The 15,351-nt window shown below is 37.0% G+C and overlaps 1 protein-coding gene across 12 annotated transcripts in view; it reads left to right on the top strand.

The window, feature by feature from the left end:
• Rbm26 (RNA binding motif protein 26) overlaps window positions 1-15,351 on the top strand; it is a 71,261-nt gene that overhangs the window by 21,105 nt on the left and 34,805 nt on the right. For 4 of the 12 annotated variants that reach the window (XM_021181439.2, XM_021181433.2, XM_021181440.2 and 1 more), the window contains exons 4-12: window positions 1,824-1,912; window positions 3,171-3,388; window positions 4,014-4,274; window positions 5,026-5,265; window positions 5,668-5,838; window positions 6,177-6,332; window positions 11,748-11,859; window positions 13,105-13,264; window positions 14,680-14,844. In XM_021181439.2, coding sequence (XP_021037098.1) covers window positions 1,824-1,912; window positions 3,171-3,388; window positions 4,014-4,274; window positions 5,026-5,265; window positions 5,668-5,838; window positions 6,177-6,332; window positions 11,748-11,859; window positions 13,105-13,264; window positions 14,680-14,844 — 1,572 coding nt within the window. The remainder of the gene's footprint in view (window positions 1-1,823; window positions 1,913-3,170; window positions 3,389-4,013; window positions 4,275-5,025; window positions 5,266-5,667; window positions 5,839-6,176; window positions 6,333-11,747; window positions 11,860-13,104; window positions 13,265-14,679; window positions 14,845-15,351) is intronic. The other 8 variants (XM_029469339.1, XM_021181434.2, XM_021181441.2 and 5 more) reach the window with 3 other exon arrangements.

Below are 15,351 nucleotides of genomic sequence, written 5' to 3'. Positions count from 1 at the left end.
TCTTGATTTTTCTCCTTCCTCATAGTCTGTTCTCAGAATATATAAGCAATACAACTTACTGTATAATGTATAATAATCAAAATTATTTTTATCTGAATGTATGTATATATTTTTATACACATGCTTACATACCATCCACTTCAGTTTTATATGCAGGAGAGGATCATAAATACACTTGTCTAACCTCTGTAATACCTGACAGTGTAGTAAATACAATATAAGGCGGACACTAATGTACTGATCACCACTTTGCCCATATGGAGGAGACATAAGATGATTAAAATTTTGCCTACTGGTAGAAGTTTAGGTTGCTTGCAGTTAAATTTATGTGTGTATTTATTAAAAATATTTATAAATATTTACATATATACATACATATGGAAGGAGAGTGTATATGAGGGTGCGGTCAACCAGCACATGAGGTGGCATCCTATGTCAGCTTCTGGAATATCTAAAAGTATAGGCATGTCACTATATCTAGATTTCAATTCTATTTTAATTCTCAAAAACTCTTGGGTCAACTCTGGACCCTGCTCTAGTGCATAGTGATGACCACAAAGGCCAAGTATCCTGTCTCTTGCTAAAGTACTCCTTTATTACAGTTTTTGACAAGTTGGTTTTTGTAATGAGCTTTTTGAATTATCAAAATGTCACACAGCATGGAAGTACTGAAAGTTTCTATTTCGGCATGTATTATGGACTGTTGCACTCTGTGTGTGTGTGTCTAATATGCTGCTGTGTATGTTTGTAGGATGGAATGTTAACAGCATGTTTGCTTGAAAGAATACATTGTGGCAAATGGAAGGGGGTGGGGATGCACCAGGAGATGGAAAGTTTATGATAGCAGCCCTGGAAGCTGAGGTAGAAGTCCAAGTCCTAAATAAAACTGCAGCAGAGAGATTTTTTTTTCTATGGATTGACAAGAGAATTTGAAGTGGGTATGAAGAGAAAAACAATTGATGGGGAGAGGGATTGTACAAATTGTTGAAAGAAGTATTTCTCCAAGTTAAGACTTTTCATAGGTTTCTATTTCATTAATTCATATGGTGTTTATTTCATATCTGTGGGTGTTTTGTTTTGTTTTTGTAGATGCTGGGAAGGAAGACTGACATAAACTTGGATATTTGTACTTATAGATTTTCTGCATCAGAATTTTTTTGTTCTTTAAGTACACAATCTTCAAAGCCCTGGTGTATTTACAGAATCTGTTAACAATATCTGGAATTTCTTGAACTTCTAAATTATTTCTAAAGACATATTCATGTCCTGTGGAATCAGTCTTGTGGAACATATTTGGATAGTGTAACAATGACTAAAGGCATATGCTTGTAGTTGCTTTCCAATAGCTATAAAACAGGAGTAGAGGCCTGTAGGAAATAGTATGTAGCTGACACGATGCTGACAGAGAGCTGTTTGATTTTGTATATTATTTTTTTGTGTATTTTCTTTTTTAAATCACTTGATTAGTGCTAGTATGTTTTCTGATCTATGTGAGATCAAATCCAGAAAACAGTGTGAATATATATTAGGCTTTTGAAACAAGGAATAAAATTGGCTTTTATATGTAAAAACAAAGACATTTAACTTAAAATATCTTCTTGTTACTATTATTTAAAATAAGGATCTCTGACTTTATTATTCAGTTTAAGTTCACCAGTTACAGCTACAGGGTTGTATTTGGCAGAGAAATTAGTTTTGCTTGAATATTTGTGATGATAATTTTGTGTCTATTATAAATTAAGCTTAATATTAACTGAAATAGTAATGTAACAGAGAATTACTGCTGGTAAAGTTGTCCAATTTTTTTTTTATATATATATTAGCTCACAAAGGAGGAAGAGCGAGAGAAGAAGTTTTCCAGAAGGTTGAATCACAGCCCTCCCCAGTCAAGCTCCCGATACAGAGATAATAGGTGATTTGTTGAAACATCTTTAAAGATTGTAGTTTTATTATTTAGACTGACTATATTTTCCAAAGGAGCAAGTAATATTTACATTTGCTTTGTCCTTTTGGGCTTGGGGGTTGGGGTGCGGAGACACAGGACTTTGCCAGCTGGGCAGCATACAACTTCTGGCAGATGCTGCCTCTGCCTCCCGAGTGCTGGGATCCCATTGCAGCTACACTCCCTCCATCGTAACACTCAGCTCCGCTGCTTTGATTGCTCTAGGGAAGTAGAGCTAGTAGGTCCTTTATGTGCTGGGAGTGACAGTTTAAGAACAGTGCTTTTTATATTAATTGCTATTGTTACTGCTTTTACTAATTTCAGATGCAGTGCCTCTTAGTGAGAAATTTTATTTTGAGCTTTTCTTTTTTATAACTTTTATGAAGCTACATTTATTGTATCATAGAGAATGTCGTTTATATACAAAGTATATACAAAGATATAAAGTGTTACCACTTCAAATAATGACTCTAGAAGGAATGTTTGGGGAGGAGGGGAGAGATGAATGTCCTTATTGAAACCAGGAAAGGGTAATATAATTCCAGTAAGTTAGAGCACAGTAAATATATGTACATGTTTATAAGTAAACATAGTATATGATAACAAGTAACAAGTATATGGTAATACTAATAAAAATAGGGCTGGGTATGGTGGCAACCGTTCTTAAATCCCAGCACTCAGGAGGCAGAGGCAGTGGGTCTCTGGGTTAAAGGTCAACCTTGGCTACAGAGCAAGTTGCAGATCAGTCTAGGCTATATAGTAAGACTCTGTCTCAAATAACAACAATAAAATAATAAACATATGTTAACAACAAGGCAAATGTTAGGCCTTTGTTTTTTGAGTTGTTGTTCTTGTTGTTGGGGACTTGAAGTTTCCCTTTAATGTGAGTGAAGTATTTTTCCCATTACGCTTTCAGAGTGTTCCGAGTATGATACAGATGATATATGCAAATGTGCGTGAGCGTATAGACTGTTTGTAATATAAGATGTGTGTAAATGTATGTGTAGGTATATATGGTGGTATAGATATTGTACATGAGACTTAAGAGTTAAGAGAGAAGTTTGATTTTCTTTTTAAAAGCTTGTAGAATAAGTAGAAGTAAGTAAACTTAGAGGTTTCAGGTTTTGGAGTTGCCTTTGTTCTAATTATAATAGTAACATGCCTTACATACTTGGAGCTTTTACATTTACTTCAGCATTAATCACATAAATGTTATATATTTTTTTAGAAGCCGTGATGAGAGGAAAAAAGATGATCGTTCTCGAAAAAGAGATTATGATCGAAACCCTCCTCGAAGAGATTCATACAGAGACCGGTATAACAGAAGGCGAGGGAGAAGTCGCAGTTACAGCAGGAGTCGAAGTCGAAGCTGGAGTAAAGAGAGGCTTCGTGACAGGGATAGAGATAGGAGCAGAACGAGGAGCAGAAGCAGGACGCGGAGCAGGGGTTGGTGGTCCACTCACTTGTGATGTGGTTGCAGGTCTTTACCGGGAAACCTTCTGTGCTGCTTGATGTATTGCCTTTTATAGTTCTTATTATTTTTGAGAATGCCTTTTTTTCTCTCTTTTGGAGACAGGTTCTCAGTGGTTGTCCTAGAAGTGCTCTATGCACCAGGGTATCCTCAACCATCCAGAAATTTTCACATTTTAGCCTGAGTACTGGGATTAAAGACATGGTCCTCTTGCATTCTGTGAATGCTTTGTTTTAAAGATTTTATTATTTATTTATTTATTTTCAAGACATGGTCTCACTATATATTGCTCTGGTTGTCCTAGAATTCACTACATAAACCAAGTTATATGTGCACGAATCTAGCTCACCATCCACTGTAGCAGAGCCGACTCCTGAATTTTGACTCCTACAACCTTTCTGCCTCCAATGTTCTTGAATCTTTTGGAGCATGGCTGTGCTGTAATTGTCCCAGGGAGGACCGACCACCTCACAGTCACTTACTTTCTGCACTTTGATCAGTGAGCTATGAAGTAAAAGGAGAATATTTGTGCAAAGTTTGTACTGTTTTTTTTTTTCCTTTTAAGAAACATTTTTACAAGTTATTTCTATTTTATTGCAGAAAGGGACCTGGTGAAACCTAAATATGACCTGGATAGAACAGATCCATTAGAAAATAATTATACAGCAGTTTCTTCAGTATCTAATATTTCATCTGGCCACTATCCTGTACCTACTTTGAGCAGCACCATTACCGTCATTGCCCCGACTCATCATGGTAATAACACTACCGAAAGTTGGTCTGAATTTCATGAAGACCAGGTGGATCACAACTCTTATGTAAGGCCACCAATGCCAAAGAAACGGTGTAGAGATTATGATGGTAAGTCACATACCTGTTTTTATGATGTATTTTTCTTGTAATTTTGCCTAATTTATTTTGTATGTATATATTTTACACATTTGTTTTGTACAAGTTCCATCCTAAAGTATTTGTTTAGATTGTGTAATTATTCATAAGGAGTTTAACCTATGATATTGGAAAGGAGAGATTACTTTGAATTTCATAATAGCATCTTCCACTGCTATTAACAGTTTAGATTGTGTTTATAATATTGTTGGACCAAAAGAGTCAATACCATCTAAGTTACTTTTCAAAGACTCTGCTTACTTAAATATTTTTGATTAAATCATTCTTTAGAAATCAGTGATTATTGAAATATATTTAGGACCCATGTAAGATTTTTTTCAAAGAGAATCAAAGATCTTTAAGGATTTACTATAAAAGATTATGTTTAATACTGAAATCATAGTTGCAGTATGGTTTTTTTAGTATTAAATGAGATAGTTAAGTTATTGGTGTATTATATAATGAGGCAAATTTGCCAAAAGTTTTATGTATTTTGTTATTTTACTTACTGAGTATACATATTTCAGTTTTCTTTTTGTGTATGTTAAGAATATTAGTTGATAATAGCTTATATTATTGAGAATGAAGAGAGTTCTTATAAAATGTAAATTATAATTTTACCGAATACTAAATATAATCTTATTTTTGATATCATTTGTTAGCTCAGAGATAGTTTATATTTTCAGAGTCTTTTGCATTTATTTCTAATGATAATTACTTACAGAAAAGGGGTTCTGTATGAGAGGAGACATGTGTCCTTTTGATCATGGAAGCGACCCAGTAGTTGTAGAAGATGTGAATCTGCCAGGCATGCTGCCTTTCCCAGCTCAGCCACCTGTTGTTGAAGGACCACCTCCTCCTGGGCTGCCTCCACCTCCTCCCATCCTTACACCGCCACCTGTGAATCTTAGACCCCCTGTGCCACCTCCAGGTCCATTACCACCCAGTCTGCCACCTGTCACAGGTCAGAAGATAGATTTGTTTCCCACTATTCATTATTTGTTCACCTAAAGTCTTTTTGTTCATGCTCATCTTTTTATGCAGTTTGTAAAGTAGGCCTGTACATGCCTGGTAGAAACCAAGTGATAGAAACCCATTTGCAATCTCATGTATGACTCGGCCTTTGGTAAACTAGTTACTGTGCTTTGTAAGAGCCTGTGAATTATATACATTCTGATAATAGTCCCCTACCTTTAGTCCTTCCTAGTTTATATCAAACCTGTTTTGTAATAGATTGAAAAGAAGATTTACTATAAAAAAGATAGCTTACTTGTTAAGAGGTTGTTCTTTGTAGAAAACATTTTAGCTTGATAAAAGAATATCAGGTTTGAATGTATAATAATTTATTTTGTTTGTTTGCTTTCAGATGATATTTCTTATTCTTTGGTTTTGACAGGACCTCCTCCTCCACTTCCTCCTTTGCAGCCATCTGGCATGGATGCGCCACCTAACTCTGCGACCAGCTCTGTCCCTACTGTAGTAACAACTGGCATTCATCACCAACCTCCTCCTGCTCCACCCTCTCTTTTTACTGCAGGTGCAGTTTTGGCCTCCTCTGAATTTCATAATGCAGTTTTAGAGCAAAGCTTTAAAAAATACCTAGTGAGTTAAAAATCAGGAGAAAAATTCTCACTAAAATTACACAGTGAAAGCTGTGAATGGACGAATCAATACTAAATCACCCAATTACAAGGATATTTTAGAAGACATCGATTGGTTTTGTTTTTTGTTTCTTTGCTTTGTTTTGTTTTTTATAGAACTATATGTTTAAAACACATTAGTTGTATGTTGTTTATTAATAGTTACATTGCTTACTTCTATTATCAATGTTTAAAAGTCACCAAGTGTTTTTTTATAATTGTTGTTTAATTACAGTTTTTGTGTTACCAGATACATACGATACAGATGGCTACAATCCTGAAGCCCCAAGCATAACAAACACTTCCAGACCTATGTATAGACACAGAGTCCATGCACAAAGGCCCAACTTGATAGGACTAACATCAGGTGACATGGATTTACCACCCAGAGGTATTATCAATCTTTTCTTATTTTCACGAAAGCAGGATGGGGTGTAGTTTAGAAGTAGAATGTTTGCTTATCATGCATAAAGCCTTGGGTTGATCTCTATCAAAATAAACAAGTAAAAAACAAACAAACAAACAGAAAAAGGAGGAAAGCATTAAGAATAACGGATGATGATCTTGCTCACTTGATTATTTAGTTTGTCATGAGTATCATACTTATGAAATTCTTTGATACGTATTTCCTAGATAACTTATTTGTTTCTTATGTTTTATTTGTGATCTTACTAGTTCACCTAAAATTGGAAATTAACCTGTGGGTCATGACCCCTTTGGCAAATTCCCGTCTCTAAAAATATTTACATTACAATTCATAACAGTAAAAAAAACCTTCCAGTGGTAACAAGAAAATAATTGTAAATGGTTAGGGTTCATCACAACATAGGGAAGTGTATAAAAGGGACACAGCTTTAGGAAGATTGAGAGCCACTGATGAGAGAGTAATGATGAGAAGATTCTTAAAGCCCGTCCCGTCTTGGATAGTGAACTTATCTAAACCTCAAGCTGTGTATGCAACTTTTTGTACTCTTGAGATCTTAAAATTTGACACATATATTTTTTTTAAGTAAAATGAAATAGGGGCTTATAATTGACTCATCTTTTAAATTCTAGGGGAGACAGACTTTTTAAATAGTTTTAAAATGTTAAAAACTAAAGTTTAGATTTGAGCCAGGGCAGCAGAAATTTTTTACTAGTATCAAACTTTGGCTAGAGTTCCCATCAGTTTGAAACAGTGTAGCAGTTACAGGTACAGATTTTGATGGAAGGAGATGGAAGATTGCTAGACTAAATATTATGGAGGCAGAATAGGTCTTTTATTCTTAATCATGCTATTTGAAACTATGTTGCACCCGAGTTTCCCCTTGCTGTCTTTAGAGAGACTGAAACATCAGGACTCTGGAGTTGCCTGTAAATGTCCAACTTAAATGGCAGTGCCCACTGTGCATTGCTGAATCGAGGGTTACTTAGAGTTTGAAGTTTTGTTATTGTTATCTATCAGAATCTGTCAGATTCTGAATGTCTTCCTTATATGTTTGAAAAGCATGTTGTAGCAGGGTGTGAGGAACATTTTAATTCAAATTTATACCCTCTTTGAGGTATCACAGGATCTCTTCATATGTATTCTTTTCTGTAGACTTTTAAATTCTCCCTAAGGTAATTTAATAATTATCATCAGTAGTAGCAGGAAAGGAAGCTTTCTTTTGTACTTTCTTCTATACGTGAGACATACACATTGCCTATAATGGAAAAGTAGCCCCTTAAGATTATAGCTGTTTGTAATGTTTATTCATTTTCTGAATTTCTCTCCCATACTGGTTAGTTTACAGACATCTTCTTTCTTTGGGTCACTTTCGCACTTACTTATTAAAAAAACCCAAAAATCATTTTTCGTTATGTATTTGCGTGTGTGTGTGTGTGTGTGTGTGTGTGTGTGTGTGTGTGTGAGTGTGTGAGTGGAGGTGCCGAGCAGTCAGCCAGAGGCTTTTATAGTAGCTCCTTTGGTGCTAGAGTTAATGGAGGCTGTGAGCTGCCTGATGTAGACACTGGGTGCTGAACTCTGGTAGCAAGAGTAGCATCCCTTTTAACAGCTGAGATACCCCCATTGTTTTTTTTTTTTAAAGTCTTAATAGTATTCCCTGCTTTTACTGGTAACTCCTACAGTAGCATCTGAAGAGCACGATTCCTGGAGGGCTTCCCACACCAAGTCAGCTGAGTAGTGTCTACAGTAGATTAGGCACCACTTCAGTGGTGAGTGCCAGGTCTCCTTTCAGTCTTCCTTTTCATCCCCACATGTTCTTATCAGTCTCCTTTTTAGGCTTCAAATTTCTCACTCTAGATTATGACAGATGCATAAAAAGCTACAGTGTAATTATGTAACTATACATTTCTGGTAGTCTGACCATGGCGCTAGTTTGTCATGGGGCTTCATATGTTAAATTTTAGTATGGGGCAGTCATAAAATGGAAGCATTTTAGACCCTTTCGACATTTAGACTATGGAGTTCTAATAAATGACCTTTTTGCCCTCATAATTCTTGTTTTTTTTTTTTAAACTTTTAATTGATTTTTTCGTGTGAATTTCACACCATACACCCCAACCCCACTCATTTCCCCATCTCTTCATATTTACCCTTGCCCTTGCAACCTCCCCCCAAAATAAAATAAAAAAATAAAAAGCAACAACAAAAAAAAGCCCATTTCTTCATGGAAGTAGTAGTAAGTCGCATTGCATTCCACAGTACACTCTTTTGTCTACACATCTTCACTTCTAAATGTGCATTGCAATGAGTACTTGATCTGATTTGAGAGCCTTAGCTCCTGTTATACTACAATACTGGAGCCTCACGAGGATTCCTCTCAGATATCCTGTTGTTACTCTATGACATGGAGATCCTGCTGGTTTGGTTATGTAGGACTGGCCTCTTTATGCATTCCAGTAGTTCATAAGTGAGGTCGATGTTGCAGTGGGCCAACTCAAGAGCCCTGGGTCTGGGCCTGGGTGACCTGAACTGGTCATCCTGCCAGCTCTCCCACATCCACATCACCAGGATGAGTTCTCGAACACTGCTCTTCCTGTTGACCCAATGTGTTCCCACTCTCATGCTGCAATGGCAAGGTAGGCGAGAAGATGGAGGGCATCTGTCCTTTGCCCATGACACTGCCCAGCAGATGAATGGCATGGCCAACTCTCCCAGTTCAGCAGTGCTCCTGCCATCAGTGTCAGCTCCACTCTGCTTCCTAGGTGAGGTGCAGGGCCTGCTTTCCTTTCTTCTTGGTGCTGTAACAGGTAAAGGCTGGGGCCCTTTCTGCACAGCCTTTGGACATCAACATAAACCCAAGCCATCAACATGGACCATGACATGGCCCTCAGTGGCAGCATGGGTCAAGACTTCACCATGGACTCAGATGACATTGCAGGCTACTCACATCAAGTTCCCCAGGCTTGCATCTTCAGTTCTGCCTGCCTCTCTTCATAGTACTCAAACCATTCTGCTTCTCTTTCTCTCCCATCTCTCCACCCCATAGTTGTACATCATAGTGGCTCCTGCTCCAGGCTGTTTATGCAGTGAACAGGCACTGGATAGAGTACTGGATAGATTTTCCCACAGGAGGATATAGGCAAGAAGAGTTTAATAGCTTAAGGAAACTAAACATTCAGTGCTGTCAATTTTATTCAGAAAAACAGTATAGAAAGGGCAATATTGGTGGGGAGTGGTACATGTAGCTATTAGATACATTTGCTAATTGTTGATCATGAAGCACTTTATTTTTAATACTTTTCTCAAGTAAGTCTGAATGAGAAATAAGATGCAATAAATGCTGGGTGAAAACACCTTATCGGGTTCTTAGCTTTCAGATAACAAAAGTATGTTAAAGTGGAAAAGGATAACAGAAAGCTCAGAGTCTTCATAAAAGCCAGTGAGCTAAGTGTGGGTAACAGGAATAAGACTAAGTCCTGTTGGAGCACTGCGAGTGCTCTGCTACCCACATACACAGCTTGCACGCTGACCATCACTAATGCCAGTGCCATCTTCTCCCACTATTGTGCTGTAGAAGTGTAGGGTAAGTCAGTCAGCCAGAGAAAGGGGATAGCTAAAGCATACACAGCACCTCAGCTTCTTGTCTCAAAAGGAAGGAAGAGGTATAGGCGTTCACAGGACAATGAAGACATCTGAAGAGTTCTAAAGTAAGTCTAGAGCTGATGTAGGATGACAGCACTGGGAACTGAGATTTATATCTAACAGACTTGACTGTGATTCACTAAGCGTGGTGCTTAGAAGAAACTAATGTAAAGGCCAAATCAAGTACAGGTTTCTGTGTTGGTAATTAGTAAATGATAATACCATTTTCTGTAAAAAGAACAGACTGGTAGAAAAATACGTTTAATTTTTTTTAGTTTGGTTGTTATATGTGTAAGTCATCCGATTAGAAATATTTAAATTTAAAGTCTGAGCTCCGTGAAGACAGTTGACTAGAAATTACTTATTCTATTCTTATTTGAAACCATAAATAAATGGAGATGAAGAACGATAGAATGAACCACACTGAGTCCTGCATGGTGACTAACACAGGATCAAATAACCTTTCTTGTTCCTTCTCATTTAAACACCCCCATACCCATGTTCCCCAGACTCCTGGAAGCACTGTGAACGATGAATGGGAGTAGATAAGGGAGGACATAAGGATTATGGAGTGGATGAGGGAGCCACCTGGCTGGAGGAGTCACATGGGTGACTGAAAACACAGAGCTGGTGAGATCTAAGAGGGGAAGCAGTAGACAGCAGCGAGTGTCTCTCAGAGGCCGGTTAAGAATGGAGAAGTAGACTGGACCGGCGACTGAGGTGTTAACAGCACATATGGAAGGCTCTTTTAGAAGACAGGCCTGATTCCAGACCAGCAGCCACATGGGAGCTCACATTTGATCCCATATACATAGTACACATACATGCAGGGCTAGTATACATACACACAAATAAAAATCCCTGCATATTCATAGGTTTAAGTATCAAATAGTTTCCTCAATAACTTATTTTCTCTCATGAGCCAGTTAGGTGTAATGGGGACAGCTGCCAATTTTCAGAGGATGAATGGATGAATGGATGTGGTAAATCAAAAGTAGATACCTCTTAGGGACTAGCTGTGGGATATGTAGAGAGAAAATGGAGTCGTGAAAGGAGAAACTTTCTGAGGTTTCCTTTGTAAATATGGAGTACTGTGATCTGTAATATTAAGGGTTGCTGGGATGTCCCAGTGTCACAGGAGAGCTAGAAAATGTCTTTATGTTTCAATAGGTGGCCAGAGAAATCTGGAGGTAGAAGTCCAGTTAAGACAACAGGTTAAATAAAAAGTAAGACAAGCTTGTCCTAAGATTGCTTTAGCAGAATAGGTGTAAAATATCAAGTAGGAAATGTTTATAATTCTTGGACACTACATTTCAATCTTGAATATTTCTTTTAAAATGTATTTCAATTATGTTAATATATTGTTATTTTAAGCAATATATTACTTTTATAATTTGCTAATTTGCAGTGGTAGTTTGATAGTCTCAGGTTTACTTATTTTTATTGGGGGAGTGGCATAGATTTTTTTTTATCTTTAAACAAGTAGCCTACATTATCACATATTAATTTAGCACAAAAAATTTATTGAATCTTAGAGTTAAGAATGAAATTAAAAATAAAAAGTGTACCTGAAAAAACTAAAATTCTCCTGGACTTCTGTATTTGACTATATATTTGGTTCTTTTGCCTATAAGATACATTTATTTTGATAGAAAACCTAGATATTTTCATAGGAATTTAAAGAAGTAGCTGAGATAAACACGAAATATTAAATATATACTTTCTTTTGTTTTGACACAGAAAAGCCTCCTAATAAAAGCACTATGAGGATAGTTGTGGATTCAGAGTCCAGGAAAAGAACTATTGGCTCTGGGGAACCTGGAGTTTCTACTAAGAAGACATGGTTTGATAAGTAAGTTGACAGGGACTATTGAAGAATTTTGTTGTACATTGATTATTGCTATACTATTAGAGACTACGTAATCTCTTTTAAAAAGTTATGCAGACCCATAGACTGTTCTCATTTACAATCTTGCTTGTTTTCTAGAAATGTATGAGTTTGCTTTGGCACTACAAAGCTGTGTTCTTATAAAAGTGATGTGATGGGGGACACAGCTTTTCCTTTTTCCACTTACTTCCAGCTCTAAAAGAAGCGAGCGGCCTTCATGCATGTTATGTGCTACTGCAGAGGAGCTGCTTACTGGGTAGTTAGGAGCCCTGCGCCTTAGGAGGAAAGGATGGAGAGGGTCTGGGGGGAGACTTTCGCTTGTAGGCCTTTCCTGTCAGGAACTGCAAAGGGCTTTTCCCAGGTGGAGAGGCTGAAGAGGTTTTGAGTTAGTTGGTTAAGAACAACTTTGGAGAAAGGGAGAAAATATTAGAGGTATGGCAGTACATTTATACATTTTTCATGTATGAAGGGAAGTTAGGGCTACAATGAGTAGTTTAGAAATTATAGTTTCTATATCTGGTATTGTGAATAAACTTGTGACTTAAAGGAAGAGGAAAAAGGTGAATTTATTGGATCACAGGTATTATATTTTTCATGTACCAAAAGTATTATGTATTTCTCTGGCTGGGTGGTGGTGGCTCACACCTTTAATCCCAGTACTGGGGAGGCAGAGGTGCAGAGGCAGGTAGATCATTTAGTTCAAGGCTAACCTGATATTCATAGTGAGTTCTAGGACACCTAGAGCTACACAGAGAAATCCTGTCTCGAAAAAAACAGAAACAAAAAAGAATCTCAAAACTGATAACAGGTTCAGGTGTCATCTTTATATTAATAAGTAAAATTAACAAAAGTTTTAAAATGAAATACCTTTCAATAAGCTGATTTCCAGAATAGAACATGATTTGTATGTTTATTTTTGCTAAATGCAGATAGTAGTACCTTTTTTGATGAAAATACAGAAAATGAAAAGTGTAGAAATAAAAAGGAATGTGGTGAACCTTCTCAGGTGGCTTCCATGAAAGATACCAACACTACTAATTTGGAAACTGTTATTTCAAGGAAAACTTTAAATTTTTTCATTGACTAGTACTTGTAGTTTTGGGGAGAAATTGATTAAAAGACATCCATTTTACATGTAAAATGCTATTCTTCTGTAGTAGTCGGGATCAGTTTTATAAATATATTGATCGACTTGGTTGTTGTTTACAGACCAAATTTTAACAGGACAAACAGCCCAGGTTTCCAGAAGAAGGTTCAGTTTGGAAATGAAAATACTAAACTTGAGCTTAGGAAAGTTCCTCCAGAATTAAATAATATCAGCAAACTCAATGAACATTTTAGTCGATTTGGAACATTGGTCAACTTACAGGTAAGAGTTTTGGAATAATATTGTCAGTAATTATTTAAAGAACTCTGAGAAAACGTTCATAGAAAAATAGAAAATTTGTTCAGATTTTAAGATTGAGAAGTTGGAGTTGGGCGGTGGTGTCGCACGCCTTTAGTCCCAGCACTTGGGGAGGCAGAGACAGGCGGATTTCTGAGTTCTGAGGCCATCCTGGTCTACAAAGTGAGTTCCAGGACAGCCAGAGCTATACAGAGAAACCCTGTCTCGAATAAAACAAACAAACAAACAAACAAAACAAAACAACAACAACAAAAAAAGATTGGGAAGTTGGACATTGCATTAGCATCGTATCTGTTACTACAATGAAATACCTGAAGAAGGCTAACTTATACTGGGAAAGAGATACTAACAATGAAGTGATGCTGTTTGTTTGGCTTCTGATTAAAGACTGCTGGTGGGTCAGAGATGAAGTCAGTGGTCAGACTGACTCCTAAACAGTTTTCTCTCACTAGAGCTCAGGGCTCCATGAGAACTTCTGTCTTAGTTAGGGTTATTGTTGTGATGAAATAACAGGACTAAAAACTACTTCATGAGGACTTGGTTTCACTGTCAAAGGAAGTCAGGACAGGAACTCAAGCAGAGCAGGAATCTGGAAGCAGGAGCTGATGCAGAAGCCATGCAGAGGTGATCTTTATGGGCTTGCTCCTCATGGCTTCATCAACCTGATTTCTTATATAACTTAGGACCACCAACCCAGGCATGGGACCCTCACAAAGGGCTAGGCCCTTTTCTGTCAACCACTACTTAAGAAAATGCCTTATTGGCTTGCGCACAGCCAGATTTTATGGAGATATTTTCTTAATTGATGTTCCTTTCTCTGAGATACTTTTAGTTTGTTGTCAAGTTGATGTAAAACCACCTACCACAACTTTAAGGGCAGTTCCTCTAAATGATCTCATAACCTACCACTAGACCCCATTTCTTAAAAAAGTCACAATATTTAACTAGCACTGCTGGCACAGATAACATGCCTTGACCTGTATTTCTTTTTTCTGTAAAAGTGAAAAAACGTCAAACTGCTTTTACATTGAAACCTAAATAAGTGTTTTCAGGCCATGGTTACAAAGATCTGTTCCCAGAATAAACTTTTCCCCTATTTCATTAAACAAGCAAGCAAATAAGCAAACAGGCAAAAAAAACAAAAAACAAAAAAAACCCAAAAACCATAAAACAAATAAAAAAGCAAAACCAAAGAACTTTGTTAGGCTCTTTGGAAACATTGTGAGAATGACAAGATGGCGTGGTGTACAGAGAAGAAAAGTATAAGGAGCTTGATGATAAGATCTTACTTGAAGGACTAAACCTGAGACCTTAAGACATTGACTGTAAAGCTATGCATTCCTTTAACAGTAAACTGTTCTCAATATGTTAAATCTTAGGTTGCCTATAATGGTGATCCTGAAGGTGCCCTTATCCAATTCGCAACTTATGAAGAAGCCAAGAAAGCAATCTCAAGCACAGAAGCAGTGTTAAATAATCGCTTCATTAAGGTTTACTGGCACAGAGAAGGAGCTACTCAGCAGTTACAAACGGTCTCTCCAAAGGTGAGAGAGAAGTGCGTGTGAGGTCCAGTGGTTCCTGGGGCCCTTACCCTATTAAAACAGGCCTTGGAATCATGTGACACGTGGCTCTGCTCCAGTTAAGAACAGGCTAGAGAAAGCTACTTCTCTTAAGTAGTCTTTGATTAGCTTGTGACGTTAATCTTAGTTTAGGGGATTATAAGATGGTATGTGTAAAGTATCTAGAACAATAGTCACTGAGAAGTAATCACTCATTAAGTGGTGGCTACCTATTGCATAAGTTTATCACTACATAGTCCTCTTAGACATTCATTTTTCCTTCCCTCCCTTCTACATTTCTCCCTAGAGAAAATACTAGCTGTTTTTGAGAGAGATATTAGAGTAGTGTAGCTTTTGATTGTTAAACAATGATGAATTTAATTTTTTTATACTTTACAATTCATTCCTTGCAAAGAAAATTAATACATTGAAAAACTGAAACACTCGAGTTTGATTATAAATTACATTTTAAACTTTTTTTTTTTTTTTTTT

The sequence above is a fragment of the Mus caroli genome, chromosome 14 (assembly GCF_900094665.2).
Source record: "Mus caroli chromosome 14, CAROLI_EIJ_v1.1, whole genome shotgun sequence".
In the NCBI taxonomy this organism is placed as follows: domain Eukaryota; kingdom Metazoa; phylum Chordata; class Mammalia; order Rodentia; family Muridae; genus Mus; species Mus caroli.
The sequence above is the reverse complement of the archived record's forward strand: the minus strand, read 5'-3'. Positions and strand labels throughout refer to the sequence as shown.